The 22,182-nt window shown below is 40.1% G+C and overlaps 2 protein-coding genes across 2 annotated transcripts; one reads left to right on the top strand and one right to left on the bottom strand.

The window, feature by feature from the left end:
- Window positions 1–2,924: 2,924 nt before the first annotated feature.
- Window positions 2,925–7,130, bottom strand: c4h9orf85 (chromosome 4 C9orf85 homolog). Its single transcript, XM_020093803.2, has 5 exons — window positions 6,421–7,130; window positions 6,035–6,290; window positions 5,777–5,883; window positions 5,542–5,655; window positions 2,925–3,666 (listed from the first exon to the last, which is right to left on the bottom strand). Exons 2-5 carry the CDS (start codon window positions 6,134–6,136, stop codon window positions 3,435–3,437), a joined length of 555 nt encoding a protein of 184 aa, XP_019949362.2. The 5' UTR covers window positions 6,137–6,290; window positions 6,421–7,130; the 3' UTR covers window positions 2,925–3,434.
- On the top strand, window positions 6,963–21,628 carry abhd17b (abhydrolase domain containing 17B, depalmitoylase). Its single transcript, XM_020093801.2, has 4 exons — window positions 6,963–7,097; window positions 9,641–10,117; window positions 18,033–18,212; window positions 19,207–21,628. Exons 2-4 carry the CDS (start codon window positions 9,651–9,653, stop codon window positions 19,424–19,426), a joined length of 867 nt encoding a protein of 288 aa, XP_019949360.1. The 5' UTR covers window positions 6,963–7,097; window positions 9,641–9,650; the 3' UTR covers window positions 19,427–21,628.
- Window positions 21,629–22,182: the final 554 nt, after the last annotated feature.

Genomic DNA, 22,182 nt, shown 5'->3' with positions numbered 1-22,182 from the left:
TCTAATAATTAAATTAGTAGTCCCTTGCATTCATTAAATAAAAAGGCATTAAAAACTGTTTTTCATTATGTGTTAACTCTTTATTTTATTATTATTATTATTACTATTAATTATTTTTTCCTGATCTTAGTTACTAATTTGATGTAGAGTTCAAAGACATCTGTTAAAAAAATAAGTAAATGTAGGAACTATGGCATATTTTTCACTGGACACAGTGAGACTCGCTGTACCTCTGATTGTACCATCATTGTTTCTAGAGGCCCTTCACGATGATTCTCTCTGTTAAAATGTCTTTTTAATGTATCCCCTGTGCCAGTTAGGGGTGAGAAAAACAGCAGTGATGTGCTGGCTTTTACTTTGTTAAATATTGAGCAGCTGAGTTCTTAATTAGTTGAAGTTTTCCTGAAGTTTAATATTTTTGGTAGCTGGTATAAAGCTTGAATCAATGTCTTCTGCCATGTTGATAATTACCTTTCTTTGTGCTTCAAAGTTTAAATGAGAGTCCAAAGTGACAATGAGATGAAAGATGAAATGAAATGAGAGTTCTCTGTATCCATTCATCTATCTGTCTGTAACATTAAACTATATTTTGTGAATCTCCTTTATTAGTGAGTCTGCTCTATGGAGGATGAGTATCTCAGTGAGGGTCCCTGATGTAAATGTAGGCCCTCTTAGGTCACACACCAGTCATGTCCCTATACATGCAGTTTATGTGTTGTGAATGTTGTAGTTCACCATGTTGTCTGAGACATTTCCTCATATTAAACATGTGACAGCACTTGATAATCTTCCTTTAAATCACAGTGTCATTATGAAGAACTCATTGCAAGTGACAGCAACAAGGAGGCAAATAAAAAGATAACACCAGGGTTATAAAACAGTGAGGATGTTTTTGCTTTTATTACAGTTCAAATAAATTGGAACAAAAAAAAATTAAAGTAACAATCAAGCACAACATATCAGCAATAGGTATGAGAAAAAGAAAATAAACAAGATAAAATACAATCACTGTTCTTTTCTCTTTTTTCAAAGCTAACAGATGTGTGTTTCTTTAAACGCCATTTCTCCATGATTTTTATTTCATATAATTTATGTTGTATTTTTTGTCACTTTCAGATTATTTTTATGGGGTCAATATTTTTACTAAAATGATCCAACCAAGCACTATCCTCCAAAGTGAAAAGTATTATATTAATAGCCCGCTGCATTCATAAAATGAAAAGGCATTAAAAACTATATAAAATAAAGGGGTTGATAAAATAAGATAAAAGATCCAAATAGAGACAAAAAATATGAATTGTAAATATAGAAGCAAAAACTAAAAGAATTAAGAGCCTGCTTAAATAAGTATTCCATCAGTAGGTTTTCAATTAATGTTGACAGAGCTTGCAAGTCTAATGTAACAGGACATGGTGTTCCACAGTGGCTAACTAATGTCCTAATTCATTAGTATAAGCCTCTTCAGGAACACCCAGAATATCAACATCAGAGGACCTGCAGGCTCTTGTTGGGTGAAAAACAATTATAACAATTACAATGTTTGTAAATGTAACAAGAAGAAATAGCATTATCATAAAAAGTTTTGTACTTGATTAAATAGATCTTAAAATCAATTGGAAAAGAAATGAGCTGTCAGTAAAGGGTGAGAAAAACAGCAGTGATGTGCTGGCTTTTCCTCATATTTGTTGAATATTGAGCAGCTGAGATCTGAACTGAAGTTTTCCTGAAGTTTAATATTTTTGGTAGCTGGTATAAAGCTTGAATCAATGTCTCAGCATCCCGCCTTGTTAAAAATTACCTTTCTTTGGCAATATTATTCTGTAGTCCAAAGTGACACCAAGAGTTTTTACTTATAATAATAATAATCTTGAAGTCCTGGTGAGCTGTGTATCTGTTATGTCTTTTTCAATTTTCAAAAGATTGTTTAATGTATGCACTATATTACAAACACCAGTATACTGCAATACAATTCAGTGGCACCATCTTAATATAGCAAACAGTACCCACTGTGGTTCTTGTTACAAATGTTCCAAAGAGGAACTAGTATTTCGAAAATCATATCTTCTCAAATCCGTCAACTTCACATGACAAATGACAAATCCACTATTTTGAGATGACACCATGCAGCTCGCACGCCAGGAAGAGTTTCTGTGTGACTACAGGTTATCCATGCTGTGACAGAGGGAGGAAGTGTGAAAGTGGCTCAGTTCTAAGTTAACATGAATAAGTTATCCACATAAAAAGTTATTTTCCACCCATAAAAGTTTGATTAAAGATTACCTCTCACACATAAGAAGTAATAGTTACTGTGAGGGAAGTCAACTGAATATTTTTTGTTCTATTTAGCTAATTGTATCGTAGAGGGGAAACACAATAAAACACTTTGAGCTGCTGTTACCTAGCCACAAAATGTATGTTTTTTTTCTTGTGTCTATTAAGTGCATCCTCACAAGTATAAATGGATCATGGTTGGGCGACATCTGGCCGTCATGCAGCTTGCTACAGAGTTTTATCTGATCCAACGAGGCAAGTCATAAAAAAGTAAATCAGCAATATAGAAGTCCCCATGACAGAAATTACGTTCTTTCTGTGTTAAAAGACAATATAAAATACTCGACTTATAATTTAAAGGGGATCTCCTCCTATTCTAATCCTGTCACAGTAAGACTCAATGCGCAAGTACTGAGGTTAAAAGGAACAAGTGAAAAAGAGGTAGAAGAGGACGAGAATTTACTTGGTGGAGCAAGAGTTTGTCATTTATTCCTGTGAGAGAAAATGTCACCGCACCGAGTGAATGAGTGACACGGTTAATTACCATCCTGTTGTCGTGTTTGACAGATAATTGATGGTGTTGAACATGGGAAAGCAAGAATTGGAGCCATGGTGTGTGACAAAAACACACAGCTCAAATATAAACAAACATAGCTTGTTAATTGATTTATTTTATTTCTTGACATTTGCTCCTTTCTTCTTCTAGGTGTATGGGCTCTGATCAAGGCGGACCGACCCAAACCTGGAAACTCATCACTACTATAATATTGTGCAGAATAAAGGAGAGATTGAAGACGACAGAGATCGGATGAGGGTATCCTCTCCAGAGCCAGAGATTGATCTGACTAACAATTAGCCAGCGCTGGTTAACGAGAAGGCAGTGGTATCACTTCCTTATCACTCACGGCAAGCCGCCCTTTTAGCTGAGCTGGCTACTTATTGGATGCTGTTGGTATCCAAAATGAATATTTAACCAACTTTTCATTTGCACTTATAGCCAGAAATCCAAAGCTAAACGAACACAGACGATGGTACTCAATTTAAAAATAGCAAAAGTAGTTTACTTGCATCAGTTAATTTGAGTGTTGTCCCAAACTTCAGACTGTCCTATAATTACAAAACTATTTTGGTGTTAAAAAGTCCATGTGGAACCCTCCTAGTTTTTATTCTTTAAAGCTGACTCTGGAAACATCTGGCAGCGCAGCAGACACGTTCTGTGTTTTCTTTCGACTTGAGTCACAGTCAAAATCTTCATCATCCTTATCGTCAAGGTCACCAAAGTCATCATCAAAATCATCATCATCGCTGTCCATGTCCTTCTTCCCTCGTTCACGTCCTTTCTTTGTCTGTTCACCATCTTCTTCTGGCTCTGTGTTGTCCAGGTGTGAGTTTATCCTACACAGGGAGAGAAAATCAAAACGAGGCAGTGGCAGATGTTTTCATGTGACTGTGCTCTTACAAGAGAGAGAGGAAAAATAGCCATAATGTCATGATGTAACCAGACATAAATACATGATTCCTGGGAATAAACTGATGTGAAATTTTAAAATGTTTTAATAATGCTATAAAATAATGATTTAAAAACTGAACCAAGTTGTCAAGAAGCAGTTGTAATGCATGTCTTGGTCCACATGGCAGCAGTCTTGCACTATAATTTACTGCATGTGGTTAATGAAGAATAAATAGATTTACTTTATGAACATAAAATGTAATTTAATCCCCACATGTAGGGCAAACAAACAGCCATTCTAACAATTGTTTAGTTCATATATAAAGTGAGAGCATTCAATATGAATGGCTTCTCTATGAGTAACTGAAGGCAATGTTGGCATAAAAACATAAAACTGGTAACACTGAATAGAGACAGATTTTTTCCAATGATGACCGTCAATTTATGTAGGGCCAGAAAACAAAATAAAATCACAGACATTAATCATTTGTAGTAAAGATGTTCCAATACTGATACCAGCCACAGAAATATGCAGCTGAAAAGGCCGGGCACACAAATCTACGTACCGATCCAATCCCACGTCTTTAAAGATGATTTGTTTCACTCTGATAAATAAAACTCTGACTACTTTTTGCACATCTTATATTCATATGTACTTATTTCAGTCATGTTCCTACCTTTAACTTTGCAATCAACTACTGCTATTTTGCATGCTTGTCTCTTATTTTGTCATCTTTTGTATTTAGTCTCTTGTTCTTCGCTCTATGTGCAGTGCCTTTGACATGCTGCTGTAACACAATCATTTCCCCATTTGGTATCAATAAAGAACATCTATCTATCTAAATATGTAATTTTCTTTTCTGCTACGAAACAGCCGTTGCGCTGCACTGCTTATGGAAGACCCATTTTTCGAATGGCTGAGTAGAAGTGATTTCTGCTGTGTAGTGTTAGCCAGTGTAGCAGCAAATTTTGGAAACTGCATTCAAATGACATTAATTCGACACAGACAGCCCCAAAGCAAGAAAGATAATCAAAACACTTGTCAAGTTCATTGTTCTAGACGACCAACCCCTGGCTATTGTTGAAATTGTGGGATTTCTTTGTTTAATGGAAGATTTAGAAAACATGGTACAGTTTGTCAGGTCTTGAAGTTGCTGTTGCACTGGTGTTTTACATTGTAACTGTGAAAGTTACAGTCAATGATATTTATTTTTCTAAATTGTGGCTGCATTTTAACAGTCTATATTTAGTAGGATGATTTATGAGTTGCTGCTGCACTGTTTTATAATGTTACTGTGCTGTTTTAAATGTGTAAGATCTTTTATTCTATAAACTGGAGATGCACTTTAACAGATATTTAAAAGATAGCATTTTTCCTGGGTGTATTCATGTGTGTTTTTTTCAGAAATGCCTGCGAAATTATATAATTAAAGAAGTTCTATAGAGTTCATTCCCTGTATGCATTTCTTCTTCAATTGGATTAACTGGAGCTAGGCCACACAACAATGATAATAATCACTACTTCCATACAGGGTTGGTAACATACATTATAGGTTTTGTTTTTTATAATGCACTGGTCTCGAATCGGTATTGGCCAAGGTCCAGGAATCAGAATCTACAGGTCTTGACCTTAATTTGTTATGAAATGGGTCTTAAAATTGAACTGAATTGAATACCTTTTAATTGTATTCCTTTTTTGCCATGGAATATGTGAAGCACTTTGTAACCTTATTTAGATAAGTGCTATACAAATAAAGTTATTATTGTTATAACATCAGTTATAGCTGCCACACTCCCTGTAGTTTGACAGGAATACTTACGGAACAACAATCTCCTCCTTCTTCCCACACTTGCAGCAGATCTCGTGCTGAAGAGAACAGGGCTTACAAAGGACGTGGTATGCATCCTTCACAGTCTTCTGAGAGCATTTGACACTGAGAGAAGACAACATGAAGAGGTGGCGTCAGATCAGATGTGTGGAGTCATGATTTTTGATGATGGGATACAGATACTTTTCTATATAAAGTCATGTGATTAATGATCAAGTGCACTTACCATTTCCGGGGCTGTGTCAGTGACTTGTATTTGTTGTACTTGACTTTCCATTCGAGAACACCTTTACAGTGTTGACACAGGCCATCGTGGATCTTTGAGTTTGCCACCTACAATGAAGACACAGATACAAACAGAATACTGGAACGGTTATAATGATAAAGTCATAAAAATGGCTTTGACTAAAAGGATGCGACACATGATGACACAAGTCGTGGCAACACATCGCTTCAGCAACAAATCTCTTCACCGCTCACGCACCTTGACTTGTGTGGTCGCTCCGTACTTGTTGTTTTTGTAGGCAGTTGAGTTTTGATGCTTCTGGCCTCGAGAACGAGACACGTTTCCTTTCTGAGAACTCATCTTGTCTCCCACTTTTAGTAGCACATGTTATTTTCACTCGACAAATCCCACAACCTCACAACCATGCCGGAGAGCACACTGACCCGGAAGTAGTACGAGTACGTCCCTCCCCTCCAAAAAAACGTCACTGAAGTAAAACGCACATCCACTTTTTCTAAAACCAAAATAATTTAAATAAATCAAGACAAAAATAAATTTGCTATCTTAGAATTACGAAAAAAAATCCAACAATTTTTTCAAATTTACGAACACTAAAATAGCTACATTTCAATGACGTCACTTACCAGGAGTGAGGGAGCTCCTCAATCGATGTTGATTGGACGGTGAACCACAATAGTAACCTTCTATTGGTTCTTGTAGACGTCAATCAACACATGAGTCAACAAAACACGCCCATACATTGCCACGCTTCTGTATCATTGGTCAATTTGTTTCTTGAACCTCTTTCCCATTTGTTCCTGAAGCCGTCAAGCACCGCCCCCTTCTCTCCTCGAGTCAGGACAACAAGCAGCGAGTGATTTTCACAACGGAGGCAGGAATGCTCCTGAGCGGATGTGAACTCTGAGTCTAGTCCATGTTTCTGTGTTTACTCATGTCGCGGCTGACTTGTCCGGACTCCAACATTTCCCCCGAGTCCGCCTCGTTGTCATTCAGGACCGTATGTTGAGGACGCCGAGCGGAGGAACGACACTTCAGCCCTGGACCGGAGGAGGAGCCGCCGCTAACAGCTTACAGCGACTCCCAGCTGTGGTGGAGCCAACACTTCAGTCACTAACACAGAAACACCGGCGGAACCGAGGATCGTCTGGCCGAGGACAGCCTCGTCAACCCCGGCGTCGAGAAGAAGGTACATCCAGTTGTCCTGGTGCAAAGAAAACGTCTGTGACCACGGCGACGCTGACCGACACTGTCACACCAGAACAGAGAGGGAAAACAAAAGCAGCGTCCAGCCTCCATCCAGGTAACGTTGTCATCCTTTCACTGGTAATGACAAACACACGCGCACTTCCTCCTGCAGAGTCGCGGGTTAATTGGCCCATCCAATGAAATCCGTGTAGCCTCTGAAAATGAAACCTCCACACACCAGCCTGAGCCTGGAGTCAGTGTAATCTCCCTGTCACTTCTGCCTCCACCACCATTTTACAATAAATCGCTGCAGGGCTCCATTCTGCCTCCATAGCTGCGGGATTATGGGTTATTTGGGGGGAATGTGGGAAGCAAATTGGGTCCACTATGTGTGCACGCGTTTTATGGGATGTCACAGCATATTGTAGAACATAGATTATAAGAAATACATTCATCATAAATCATGTCAGGTATCACATGAATGGGCACATAGAAGCCCTTGTGTGTAATCAAGGTGAGTTTTAGGTATAATACAAAGTGTATTTGCAAGGTCTAACTGCTGGTAGTCCAGTATCCTTGATAAACTGCAACATCAAGACACATATTCAAAACCAAACCCATCACAAGGTTGTTGTTTGAAAAAATGTCAATTAGGTGAGGGACTTTCAGACACCATGAACATGAAGCTACACTGCTCGGGGCAATGTGTGAAATTAAGCATGCGAGATGAATCCTGGTGATGAAGGTCACCACAGATTCTATGTCAAATCTGTAGCTCCTTCAAAGTTGCCAGAGGTCCATGAATGAAGGAGGGAGAACAGGCAGTCCTTCATCAGTCATTCACGTGACATCTGTTTGCCAGAAAGCATGCGGAAGACTATAATAAATATGGAGAAGGCTTTATCGTCTGAGATCAAACTTGAGTTTTTGGTATAAGCCAAACATTGCACACCAGTATTGTAAGTGAATCTGGGACTCCGATACTGAGTCTGTCATTCTTGACGTAGGTCGTAAATTTCACGTTGGTCTTTAAAAGTCTTCATTTTAATTAGTTAATCTGCAGAAACCCTGCAGCAGAAACACTTCCATCTCCAGGTTAAAGATGTGGAGGCAGCATTATGTTTATAGATGTTTTTTGCGCAGCACAACTTGAAAAGCTTTAGGAGGAAAGAAACTATGCAGGATTATCCTGGAGAAAATATGTGGCCACATGGGATAGGGTTTATTTTACTGCAAGATACCAGCTCCTAACATTCATAATAATAAGTTGAATCTATACAGGCTGAAGGGTTTCAAATTTGCATTACAATTACGTGCACACCAATATTCTGGTATTAACCTGATTAAGTCAATCATCTGAATGACACACTACCATGTAAACAGCTTATTTTCTGCTTACCTAAACCCGAATAAGGTCATACACAGAATAAGCAAAAATCAAATTAATACATTGTGGAGTATTCTGAGCTAAGTCGCATTATAATAAGAAATGTATTTTACTGAATAGCATTATACCGTCGTATTTTAGGTTTCGTAGCATTTTGCGACATAAACATACAGCAGCTACCAACTGCTTGATGGCACATACTCTGGATTTGAGTGTATACATTTAAACAGGAATTTGAATGGAAGATTTTATTAGTAACTCCTGTAAACACCACAATCCAAAAAATCGTATTCAGAATAAGGTCAGTAGTCTGAATATTGCTTTTCATGCAAATATAGTCACTGCTGGTGTCATGTATTGGTCAGCCTAGACCCGAGGCTAATCAAGTATCTATGGCTTGAGTTGAAACGGGGTGGACCCAATTAAACTTGACAGAGTGGAGGAAAAGTGCTTTGTGTTACAGGGATACAGTCATGTTCACATAGACTAATTGATGTATTTGCGAAGTTGAAATAGCAGGGTGTAATGTCTGTCTTCTAGTACCATCATCCTCCACACATTGTCATAACCTGACATTATGATGAGTTTCACCCTATTCGAAAAGACAAAGCGAGTCCAATTTGAAAGCAAAAACAAGGGATACATTTAAAACATACTTGGGACTCCCGACCAACCAGATTCAGTGTCACCAAAACAAGCTCTCCTGACATCTCCAGTGATGTCTACTGCATTTCAAAAAGCACCTGGAATATCTAAGCGGTAGCCTTAGGTCCAGGTGCTGGGTGGACAACAAGGTCTTTTAAGTCTATACTGTCTGAGTGGTTTTGGAGCCTCGAGGCAGAATGAGAACACTCAATTGGGGTCAGGACTATATTTTCTTATTATCCTGGGTGAAGAAAACCATGCGTTCTGTTGAAGTGACTTGATGGTGTATTTTTTTTTTTAAAGAGACCAGCAGCCTGGCTTTAGCCCCAGATTCTGTAAACCCCAGGCTTTTTTGTGCTAAACAAAGACAAGTGTTTGTATTCTGAGATGGAACATAATCCACAAGCTGTTTGGCACTAATTTGCTCTTTGGTGTTTTCCTTGTGATCAGTCTGCAGTGGATGCAGTGACAAATTAGTGTTACAGTTGTCTGAGACAACTCGGATGTTGTTTCACAGGATTGTATCTGTTTTTCTCATTCTTAGTTCTCAAAGGCAATTTTTGATTGAATTCAGTAATGAAGATTGACGGTTCTGTTTTAACTCCTCTCTCCCTCTCTTGCCACAGTTTTTTGAGGATGAATCACCTATCCATCAGTGAGCTATGCTGCCTGTTCTGCTGTCCACCATGCCCCAGTAAGATTGCCTCCAAGCTGGCCTTCCTGCCCCCAGAGCCCACCTACAGCCTCATGTGCGACGAGAGCGGCGGCCGATGGACGCTGCATCTCTCTGAGCGCGCAGACTGGCAGTACTCGGCTCGTGAGAAGGACGCCATCGAGTGTTTCATGACGCGCACCTCGAGAGGGAATCGCATTGCCTGTATGTTTGTCCGCTGCTCTCCCAGCGCCCAGTACACTCTATTATTCTCCCACGGAAACGCAGTGGACTTGGGCCAGATGAGCAGCTTCTACATCGGCCTTGGCTCGCGGATCAACTGCAACGTCTTCTCGTACGACTACTCAGGTTACGGGGCCAGTTCTGGGAAGCCCTCAGAGAAGAACCTGTATGCTGATGTAGATGCCGCCTGGCAAGCCCTCCGGTCAAGGTAAGGAAAGGGGATGATGAATTAAGGGGAGATGAGGATAGCCCACATGCGAGGAGAAGAAAAGAGTTATCGATTAGTTGTGGTGAATGCGGATATTAGAGTAACTTAATAGCATACAGACGCTGTAATTGATTTATAATGGACTGGAGACATAAGCCTCACAAATGTGGCGACTATGTGCCAAACAGCATCTATACTTTGGAATAAAATAAACCTTATTTGTGAAGAACATACGGTATTGTATGACTTTAACTTGGTAAGTTGTTTCTGAAACACTTTTTATCTTATTTGTTGAAATCCTCCTCAGGTCCCAATAGCCATCAATAAATAGTCATCTTAATAGTTGTCAGGCAGTGAGCGTTCATGCAGTTTTGGGGCACAGCTTTGACGTGAGGGCCGATGGGAAGGGACGTATCAGTTGCTTTCCCAGGACTACCAACACCAGCTTTAATGGGAAAGGGAAGGAGCGTATCCAACAAAAAACGGCAGATACATTAAAACCTTTATTTCGATACTTTGGTCATAGTTCTATCCTGATTTGTTGCTGTAAATTTTCCTTTGTATATTTCAAGTCACAAAGTATGCTGTCAGCTTTGTGAACAGCCAAGAAAGAGTCATATTAATAGCAACTCTGGGTTGGTGTCATATTTGTTGACAGCTTTGCATTGGTACTTGAAGAAAAAGTTGTAACAGCTTTACAAGCTTATGCTGTGATTGTCTGCAGCCATGCAGGAGTTTCACGTTTGAAAGGGAGCCACTGAAATAAAAAAAGATTTAATGAAAAATCCAAGCAAACCCGCCTGAAAAATCACAGGGACATGAAGACATAACGAGAGGATGTGAAGACGACAGAGGGAGCGGAGTGGAGGGATGATCAGATCAGACTTGATAAAATCATGGTTGGAGATGTGGAGGAACTAAAGTTTAGTAGCAGTGACATGAAGTTTTTTGGAGGCGATTTATAAGGCGTGTGGTTTCTATGATTACACCAGCCCACCATCTGTAGGTGTGAGTGGGTGCTCGGCTGAATGTTTATGCTCTGCAGTCTATGAACAGACTGATAGTATGTTTTCTGATTATCAGCAGCGGCACTTGACCCCTATGATTGGCAGTATCTGTATTTTCCTTGATTAGTATCTGAATTTCTTCAGCTGATAAAACTTGCTTATTCAGTGCTTCTTGTTGATGGTAACTGTATTATTATTCCACATTGTATCTTTGTCATGATAATGAAACAAGCATGTTTTTTTACAGTGCACGTGGCCTAGAGGAATAAGCTGTTTACATTTACGCAATTACATCTCTATAGTGCATTAATTAATTGTTTGTGAAATTTGAAAAGTGAAAAGAAAAGTCATGGGGAAACAAATTTTCTTATTTTCACTATCCTGTTTTCATTCAAATACATTTTCTCAGCTTCAATCACTTGTAATGTTAAGGTCTCACAGAAAATAACAGATGAGGCCTTTCTGAATGTAAGCGATGCTCATCAGTCCATCTGTCGAACCTCACTTCCCACACTTCCTTCCATCTATACTTAAGAACCACGACGTCTCTTGTCATCTCCTCCTTTTGTCCTTTTGTAACACCAGAGACATTACACTCCGTGTCTTGGGTTCTAGATTGTAAGGAGAGCGTCTGCATTGAGGTCTCACAAACATTCAGTAAATAAAAGTATAAAGAGCTGAAACTGAGGTATTGAATATTCCAGCAACAAGAAATGAGCTGGCAGCCATAGTCATTAAAAATTATTTGTTTGAGTCATTTCTCCAACAAACATTTGCTGCTACCAACTTCTGAAATTTTGAATGATAGTGAATTAAATGAAAAGCACAGAGGGGCGATGCACACCCTGAACGCACATTGTGTATTGGCTATATTTGTTAGTTGCACCCTTATCCACACATGCGTTCAAGACAGATGGTATTGCCATGCAACTGTTTGGATCAAGAACAGGATGTGGAGGAGGAGTGTACAGTGTTGATCAGTGAAAATAATGCTGACATCATATCTGGGCATTTTTGTTTGTCAATGAGGGAGAAATAAAAGTTCATCCAGTAGGTTGTTTCTGTATACTTCCTGCTGTAAGACAAACAAATGATGAAGAGAGGAGAGGGAGAGAGTTTGCTTAGGAAAATAAAAAGGCCGGAAGAAAACACCCAGAGCAGTGTTAATCAGGCACAAAGAAGAATAAACCAGGCTATAGTGTAGAATGCTCCTCCTGTGTCAATGCTGACGTGTGTGTGTGTGTGTTCTTTTTGTGCTAAATTAAGTTGTTGGTTCTGCAGAGATTTCAAAGTGCTGATGAATAACCTTGGTATAGCCACCAGCAACTTAAAGTTACTGTTTCTTAGCTACTGACTTGTGCTGTGGATCTCTGTCAGCACTTCTCTTCCATTTGACACCAACCCCTTCACTGAGTGGCCTTCTGTAAATAAAGACATTTAAATGAGGAAGGCAAGTTAAACAGGAAACCCTTGATCATAAAGATTCTGCACGCAGGAAATTGGCCAGACTGTATATGCGGGATAACCAAAATCTTTCTGACACTGGTACTGCTTCCTTCCCAGGAGTACTACTCAAAGTTTTACCAAATTCTTGCAGACAGTGTCGCATGTAAGACAAAGTAAAAGCAAAAAGGGTTTGACACACAATAAGTTTTTTTCTTAATATAAAGTGCACCAGATGACTTGAACAGCTGTTGTCTTTTTTCTATTTTACTCTTCTTGTTTTCATGACCAGCACAGAAAAATAACTTTGAAATTTAATATTAGAAGAGCAAAACAGATGCTTTATCTAATTATGCTTCCTGATTTGTGTGAGGAGCAGAATGTGGTTAAAGACAATTCCCGACATTCAAACCATAACTGTCAACTTTGCTTACTATGTAAGCTGAGTTATATAGTCTTGATGACAATTTGCATGGTGTGACCCCTTGTCCCCGTCTGTCCTCTAGAAGACTGCAGGGATGTAGTAGCTGTAAAAGGCTGTTTCTCTAAATCAACTGCTTTTTATTAAAAAAAATGTCTGAGAAGGTAATAACAGTTAATCAGACACTGTATCATGTGGCTGTTGGTTAATCAGGAAAGAAACCTCTTCAAAGTCATATAAGAGGCTTGCAGGAACAAGGAAATAACTACATATTCAAGAAGTAGGTCCCATGCTTAGTCACACAGCACAGCAGGACTCAGTTCCCTCTGGCTCTCACAGTCAAGACGAGTTGACCACAGTTTCATGTCTGAGCGCTTGCTGTTTTTTGGCTGCTGTGCTTGGTTGTGCATTCCAAGTTGAAATTACACTGTCTATGAGCAGAGATTCGCTTATAAACCGTTAGATCTCTGTAATATGGGCCCGAGTTCAGGAGCAGCTCATGAGATGTGACTCAAAGTTATTAAGCTTTTGTCTATTCTTCTTACTAAAGTCAGTTTCTTTGGGACAGTGGGTGAAGTGTGTTGAGTGTTCCTTCTGGATACTGTACGCCACAGAGAAAAGATGCAGGACATTGCTTCGTTTACAGCCACATTTTAACAAAGTATCTGAAAAGACCCACAATATCATATTTGTGATGTCATCTCTGCAGGACGTTGTGATACATGTGATATTACAATAAGACCATATGTTAGTCCCCAAAACCCATTCTGCATGTCCTCAGTCACCAACAACAACCCCTCAATGTCAGTGTCTCACTGTCTCTGTGGTTTTGTTTGGTTACACTGTGTGTGCCTTCAAACCCTCCACATCATATCTCCTCAACAAGCACTTCAGGTTCACATTGATCTGGTGCTTCAACTTGTTTTGTCTTGCGCAAAGACCGATGAAAGTTTGAGAGGATGTTTCACAACACCTCAGGGCCTCTTATCAGTTAATTACTACAAGTTGAATGTGGCCAGAGATCATGCATGGCCTGGCATAGGCTACTTCTCCACTTTGACATGTACATAATTTTTAGTATAAAATCCTCAAAGCTCAGTGTGAACGAAGCCTGTAAGTGTATTATTGTATATTATCATGGATTTTCTGCCTTTTGGACCGAACTGTCTGTGTCTGTCTCATAATTGACTGCCTGTGTGATAGAAAGAGTATCTTTGACCCAGCTGAACATGAATCAAATAGTTTATCACATCAAAAGGTATCTATGCCTCACGTTAGTCGGCTGCCTACACCCCTCGTACATCCCTCATGTCAGACCAGGCACAGCCTGAAGAAGAGGGCGGCTCTCACTCTGCTTGTTGATCTGTGTCTTTTCTTTCTCTGATTATTTGACTCCTTGAACACAACATATTCTGACTTCCTCTGCTTCTCTTTTTGTGTCACTCAATCTTTTTCCTTTGCTTTTGGTTTCAGCCGGTAACAAATTTAGCTTCTCCTGAGCGTTGACGCAACTCATGTTCTTCTTTCCCTGCACTACAGTCATATGACATAACAACCACGGCCACCCATCACTTAACAATCTTACCACACAACTGCTCATGCCAACACACACACTCTGCTCCAGTGTTCTTTTGTTAAGCCAAGGATGAGGCACTCCCTTCACCTGAGCAGGGAGTGAGTCAGGTGATTCTATGAGTCAGCGGGTTTACACATGTGTGTGTTTTCCCCTAAAGAAAGGAACTGTTTCATCTTCATTTCCCTCTGAGATGTAGGCGAGCCAGCAGTCAATCCTGCTCCTCTAATATTGAGCTGTAGCCTAGCAACCAATTTCCCAATGAGCTTTCAGACTGAGGTCTTCTGTGGCCAATGAATACAAACAGGAAAAACTGGTCACTTCCTGGTCGATCTGATTGATTCAAACATAAACACCATTTGTCAAAATGCCGATTTTTTTTTTTGCAAGAATGTACACAGGAAGGCCACTCACTTGTAGTCAGCTGTTCCCTTCTCTTTATTTGAAATGTCAGAGACTACTGGCCTGACGAAGTTTGTTGACAAAGGCCACTGTGCCTGTTATATCAGATTGGTGGAGTCCCATTACTCTCCTGACTAGAATACTTGGACTTATTGTCCTCACATCCTAATATTTATTTCAGTTTTATCTCAAATCTCTGTGAAAATTGAGCCTTAAATAGAGATTTAATGTTTATGTATTTTAGTATCTGAAAAGGCAGATATTTAATGAATTAAAAGATGCACTGTAGCGCTTCAGTGGAGGATCCCCAGATCCCCCGGTACAGATGGTACTCTGATCTGTGAAGCATGCTAGTACATATGTTCAGGATGTCCTAAAATATCTATTAGTCATAGTGAGGGCTAAGGGATGAGAATATTTTTGTCTTCAGGTTGCAAGAGGTGGGCAGCCAAGAGGGAGCGGGAGACGGAACAGGGGGACGAGGGAGGATGTGATGCATAAAAGATTGGATTTGTGTCAGGAGTTTAAATTGATGAAGCTCTGGGGGAAGGGTGTAACCATGGTGCATGGCTGGCTATGGCTAGTTGAGATCTATTCAGGCTGAGAGGCAATGGAGCAAATTGTAGACCAGTGATTGCCGTTTCAGGCGGTGGGGGTGTGTGTGTGTCTTGTGTGGAGCTGGGTCAGTCAGAGCCTGTCATAGTGTCTTTATAAGAACGGTGATTGTCCTCCTTGCACAGCCTTTATTGAATGTGTGAGAAAAAAGCCACAGGAATTCTTCTAACAGTACAGAGTTGGCGTGGTGGGATAGCGTTAGAGGGAGCTTTTTGTGGAAGATCACAGGTTCAAGCCTTTTTTCATTGTGTTATTTGTGGCCTCAAGTAAAACCCTCCTAAATGCATTTCCATAGACCCGATTCACATGGTGGCCTCTGACATCACGCTCAGAATGGAAAGCTCAAATGCTGATGAACAGAATAGTGTCATACTGCTGTCATCCAGCGAAGAAGTTAGCCAAAAAGTGGATCAATGTTACTACTAGCAGTTTGAGCTATCAAATATGGTGTTTAACATTGAAACATGCTCCTGTGACCCTCCGACCATCCATTGTCATTTCAGTTGCAGATCAGTGAGGGAACTGAATATGATCTATGCCAAGTTAGGTTTTGTATTACCTGATAACTAAGCTGTCAAATCGTTTTCAGCTTACCCTCTCTTTATTGACATCAGGTAAACTTTATAGCGTTGTAACATCCGTTTGTCTGCGTCTTAAGATTGGCCAGCCTTTTGTGGTCTGATATGTTGAAGAACATTGACCAGATAATCATAAAAAGCTGATAAATGCTAACAACAACACGTAGTCATAAAGGGTAACAGCAGATAAAGGTCTAAGTGATACAACAGGAGGATAACGGTAAACAAACAACAGGCTGTGATGACAACACAGCTCAAATCCTTGACTTTTGAAGTTGCAGGTATCAATGTTTACTGCTCAGCAACAAGGGCGGATTTTTGATGTGTTATTACACATTCAGAATTTTAATGATTGAATGTTGCCCTTTATAAGTGATGAGCAAGTGAAGTAACCAAACAGCCCACTTGTACCAAGCGTGTTCATTTCGACTTCCACTTCCAGCAAACATCTTCCAAATTCTACTCTCAGTGATTACGCTTTCTGTTTTAAAATGATTTTGGCTAAATCTCAGAAACCCTTGAGGCTCTAAAGGTCATGAGAAAAACCTTTCGCACAAGCCAGACTAGACAAAAGTGGAGTCTACATTAGAAAAGCATACTGCCATTGACATGCAAATGAGTGAAGTTGTTTGAGACAGATTTGGTTCCCAACAGGCCATCTGAGAAAAGAGCTGTGTTGTTTTTTTAATGTGAACAAACTGAAGAATGTTACTTCATCTCCTTGTGACTATGTTGCACCATTAAGATGGGCCGTACATTTTGAACATTATAAGTCAGCCATCTTAGAGATTTAATGTTGCTGTCAACAGCGTAGCACCCAACATCCTGCAGTCACTTTCTCATGGCGTGGCAGTATTATCACCCTTGTTTATACTCGGTTAAGGCCAGCTGACACACCAACGGTAAACAGATCCTATATTCCTGCTAATCGAGACTGTTTGTGTGTACATGCACTTAAGTTAACTATACTGACCTTTATATCAGTCGCACTGCATTTCTGCAGATTCTTCCTGATCCTTGAGAAGGTTGTGTTGGACTTGTGTGTTTGTGTGAGTTCCTAATTATAATAATCCATGTCAGCGGTGTAGTGTGGTGTCAGACTCTGGAGCTCATGCGTTGCTCATCACTGTGTGTCATAGGCGTGCAGAGGCTGTAATGTCGAGGCTGTAATGTTGGTGTCCTATTTTTAATAATAGATTTGAGCAGAGACTTAGTCAGACTGGTTGTAGCTGTTTACTACGCAGCGGCACAGACAGTGATGCAGTGTGCTCAGACCAGGCTTCAGGTCGTCAGCTGACTTGCTCACTTGCTAGACTGCGTCACATTCTCCATAATCGGTTGTGGAATGTAGACTATTCCATTTTTCTCCCCCCTCTCTCTCTGGTTTTTTGGTTCTCCCTCAGCCTCAGTCCAGTATCAGTCTTTTTTTTTTTTTGCTCCCTCTCAGCTCGTTTTCCTCTAATTCTCCCTCCGCCCTCCTGTATCACAAGACCTCAGCGGAGCTTGTCTTTGCTGTGAAAAGCAGCAGAAAGCCACTTAACCTGGACTGTATCACAGATCTGTGTGTGTGCGCTTGTTTTAGGAGGCCCTATAATCACTGAGTAATCACTACTGCATGACGTATCAGCCGATAATAAGTATGAGTAACTGCACACAGGTGCATGTTTGCTTATGGAGCATCACGTGGAGCAAATGTAAGACTGATAGAGAGATTGATATATTTCCTGCTTAATGGGTATGAATCAGACTTTACTCCGAGAAACACGTTTCTCTTTTCCTATGAAAAGCCTCTTTTTTTCAAAAAAGAAAATAACTACACTAAATTTACCTGAAAATGTTTGGTTTGATTTTCTGATATTCTTTGTCCTCCTCGCAGGTATGGCATCCGTCCAGAGAGCGTCATCGTGTACGGCCAGAGCATTGGCACTGTGCCCTCAGTGGACCTGGCATCTCGCTATGAAAGTGCCGCAGTTGTCCTCCACTCCCCACTCACTTCAGGCATGAGAGTGGCCTTCCCCGACACCAAGAAAACCTACTGCTTTGACGCCTTCCCAAAGTGAGTGCATCCACTGAAAATGACATAACGCAGAGCTATTAAACTCAGAAGGGTCTGAATGCATTTCAAATAACAACTCAGCAGGTAAAACTCAGTTAAAGTTAATGTTTTAAAATTATAAAACTATAAGATTATTATTTTCTATTGGGAAATACTGGTGTCGTGCCCACTGAACCTGCTGAAACCAAGCCATGCCCTTTTCAAGCAGTCCTGGTGTGTTTGTTTGGTCCACACAGTGTCTCATGTGACAGCTTTAACACAAGCCCAAATATACTGTACTAACTGGACAAACTGATCCGAGGTTGTTTTAACCAACCAAACAGGTTAGGAGTGAAAATACAATGTAAAGTCACAGCCTTAATAAAAACAACCCACCAATGCAGCTTCAGTAATTGTAACATTACTAACTATGAAGGCGACATATTCCTCAGTCTAGCTTTTCCTTCACATACAAGTTTAAATTTGTAAGCACAGAAGACAGACATTCATTGGAAGATATGAACTGCACTGTACTGTCCCGGGAGTGGGATGATTAAGACAGAGGAGATTTACTTTCAACAACAATACTAGATTAACCATAAATCCCAATTGTCTCCACTTTTAAAAAGAATCTATTATAGTATCACAGCAGGGGCTACGGTAAGTATGGCTCCAAGCAATGATGTCTGGTCGGTGTAATGGTCAAACTCCACAATTATATTCTTAAAAGTTCACATCTCTTTATCAATGTGTAATATGTTAACAAACAAATCCCAGAGTTCTCTTTACACTGACTGAGGAGTCACAGCACTTCAAAATATTTTCAATCGCTCCCTCTAGTGGACGGTCAGCAAACCAGAGCTGCTTTAGATCTCTGTGAATGTTCAACATCTATTATTACTTTCATACAGTGTTTATCAGAAGAAGAACTCAAATCACGTCTCGTCTTTTTGTTTGTCTCCATGTCTGTATTTCAAAATCCCCCTCCCTCTTTCTTTCTATTCTCACTTCAAAGCATCGACAAGATTTCCAAGGTAACGTCACCGGTGCTGGTGATCCACGGCACAGAGGACGAGGTCATCGACTTCTCCCACGGCCTGGCGCTGTATGAACGCTGTCAGCGCCCCGTGGAGCCGCTCTGGGTGGAGGGGGCCGGACACAACGATGTGGAGCTCTACGGACAGTACCTGGAGAGACTCAAACAGTTTGTCGCACACGAGCTCGTCAACTTGTAGAGGAACTGAGGATGAGGGAGGAGAGGAAAGAAGAGAAGAAAGCGGTAGTTTCTAGGAAAGGTTGGATGATGGACAAGGAGTTAGAAGGAGAAGAACTTTTTTTCCCGTGAAGTGGCGCAGGTAGAAGTGTTGATCGTCTTTGTAGTTCTGACTGTTTGATGGCTGACCTCTCTTATCAAACACCTCCCCCGCAGACTGAGGACCTGTCGGTACCGTCCATTCCACACGCCTCAGCTGTGAACTTACAACTACACATAATTTAGTTCTTGCTTCTTTTTTTTTTTTTTTATCATGTTTAAAGTTGCACATCATGACAATGTGTGAATGAAAGAGGAAGCAGACATGTGCACAGACAACATACCATGTGTATATGCAATATTGTATGTGTGTGGGGGGGGTTGTGTGTGTGTGTCTCACATTCTTGCTGCCTTTTCGAGAAGGACGTGGTCCACAGTTGTTGCTGGGGACTTCTGGTCGTCTTCTGAGGCTGTTAACGTTCTGAGTAATGGCCTTGCTTCAAGCTGGACTGGACCAGAATAAACACGCCACCTGTCTGACCCCTGAGGTCGGGTCCTAAACAGTGCAGTCGCCATGTTTGTTTTTGTTGGTTCTTTATTACCGTTTGTTATATATTTTTTATAATACACACGATATTTGCACGTATCAGCTGTCACTGAAGAACTGTACCAGACAAACTGACACACTACCTAGCTGTGCCAGTGTTGCCAAATCTTAAGTATAATATATTGCAGAGACTCACAAAGACGCGTACATTCTGAAAACCAAGTTTAGAAATATCTCCAAAGCTCCTTTAGCCGTCTTCAGTCTCTGCCTCTTTCTTTAGTCCCAGAATGATACAATGTCGTCAACAGTGATGCAAAGCTCAGTCAGTTAAGAGGCTGTAAATCATTGACCAATAAAGAGTTGGTTATTTCCTCACGTTGTGTTTTGAAACATTTCCACCGTTCCTACTTCTGAGTTAACTTGATGTTTTGTTGCAGTAAGATCAGTATCATTACGATAGTCGATAAACTCACATGTTTTCAGCAAAATCAAATCATGGACCTTGATATAGTGGCTATTAAGAAGCCCAGTGTTGACAGTGTTATTTCTATCAAGTTAAATAAAGTATGTAGGTGTTATTGTAGATCTCGCTTATGTACCTAAATCAGATCTTGTGTCTTTATATTATTAGAATATTTAACCACTCTGACAGCAGCTAACAGCCTGTGCTCTGATCAAGAACTTCTACCACTAATGCCAATCAGGACTGAACGTGGTCAGTGTAGCTGTGTTGGTTTATTTTCAGTTCAGGAACTTGTTTAAAGAGGACAGTGTTGTATTTTAAGTTATTGAGAAGCTTTTACTACACTACACTAGAGGTGAAATTAAAGGATTCTCATAAGAGTCATCGGCTCAAAATGAAAGATCATGGACAGAACGTCTTTTCCTTCCCTTCTTTCTGTGTGCATGGTATTTCTAGAACCATTGTTGTCCGTTGATTTGCTCTTTAATTCTGTGTGAGGAAAAACAAAGCGTCCGCCAGCTGACGACTCCATTAGGGCACTGAAAAAGTAAATGTCAGTGTGCTGCTGCATGACACAAAAGGCTACTTTATCTTGTGTTTTTGGCCTAATGACAAACACTTAAATTTGTTTGTGTGTCAAATACTGTTTTATGACAATTAACCAACAAGCCAATTGGTGCTACTGTAAACCTTCAGGTCTGATCACTTGCAGAATGAGAGGAGACAATGACAGCTCAGTGTTTGTCAGATTGACGAAGATCCAGATCAGGATCAGTAACTCGTGTGTCATGAGATGATCTGTTGTTATGAAAACCACTGTTTCACAACTCATTACTCTTATAAACAGGGTTGTGCTTTTTTTTTTTGTTTTCACTTTGTAAATGATTTTTTTTTTGTACTGGACCATGTTATCATTACATTTTTTTCCTTTCACAAACGTTTACCATTATCTCTGAACTGTATTTCTGTAACGACTATTAAAGACATAGGTAGGCCACCGTTGCAGGCTTTTCCGGTGACCTTTGAACTTGTCACCCTGACCAATCTCATCTCTGATTTGATTCGATTCATTTTGTACAGCATATTTCAATACAGAAGGAACTTAAATGTAATTACAATATTAATATAGTAATTCTAACATGGATAGAGAAAATAAAATGATATTTGAGAAGCAACCCAGTTTGTGACTGAATTTTGATGTGTGTGTGTAGGGGGGGACTCTTTGTGCTTCTTAATTTTACATGTTTATAGATGGAGATGGATAATCTTGTGCCAGGAGTAATTGCTTGTTCTCGCATGTTATTAAGATAATACAAATACAGTTTCATGTGATTAATTCAGAATTCATCATTTTAAACATCAAGATAAAGGTTCTGATATCTGCTCTGGTTTGCTCTGTCTGAGGTCATTTCTTCATCATACCAACAGGCGGCGTTGTGCTCCAGGTTTAAGCTCCTCCCCTCAGTCCACACCGCTCCAGTGCTCTTGGTGAGCCCTTCATGACTCCTCGGGAAATTCCTCTTTCGTTTGAGTTAAAAGAGAAAGACCTGTCCCACTAAGACACACAAGATGGGGAATAGAAATAACTCACACTGATTGGTTGATTTAGCTTATGAGTAGTCAAAACCAGCTAGTTTGTCCTTCAGCTGCAGAATCACAGGCACTCACACTCCTCTGGTGAGATGAATAATACCCTGCTCACAAAACCCCTTCAGATAAAACCTAAACA

The sequence above is a fragment of the Paralichthys olivaceus genome, chromosome 4 (genome assembly GCF_024713975.1).
Source record: "Paralichthys olivaceus isolate ysfri-2021 chromosome 4, ASM2471397v2, whole genome shotgun sequence".
Taxonomy (NCBI): Eukaryota; Metazoa; Chordata; class Actinopteri; order Pleuronectiformes; family Paralichthyidae; genus Paralichthys; species Paralichthys olivaceus.
This window is presented reverse-complemented; position numbering and strand designations above follow the sequence as displayed.

Coding starts and splice junctions, on each gene's coding strand:
- c4h9orf85 (XM_020093803.2), bottom strand. CDS start 6,136: ATGAGTTCTCAGAAAGGAAACGTGTCTCGTTCTCGAGGCCAGAAGCAT. Junction 5,884..6,034: donor GAGCGACCACACAAGTCAAG/GTGCGTGAGCGG, acceptor TCTTCATTGTAG/GTGGCAAACTCAAAGATCCA. Junction 3,667..5,541: donor AAGGAGGAGATTGTTGTTCC/GTAAGTATTCCT, acceptor CTCCCTGTGTAG/GATAAACTCACACCTGGACA.
- abhd17b (XM_020093801.2), top strand. CDS start 9,651: ATGAATCACCTATCCATCAGTGAGCTATGCTGCCTGTTCTGCTGTCCA. Junction 10,118..18,032: donor TGGCAAGCCCTCCGGTCAAG/GTAAGGAAAGGG, acceptor TCCTCCTCGCAG/GTATGGCATCCGTCCAGAGA. Junction 18,213..19,206: donor TGCTTTGACGCCTTCCCAAA/GTGAGTGCATCC, acceptor CTCACTTCAAAG/CATCGACAAGATTTCCAAGG.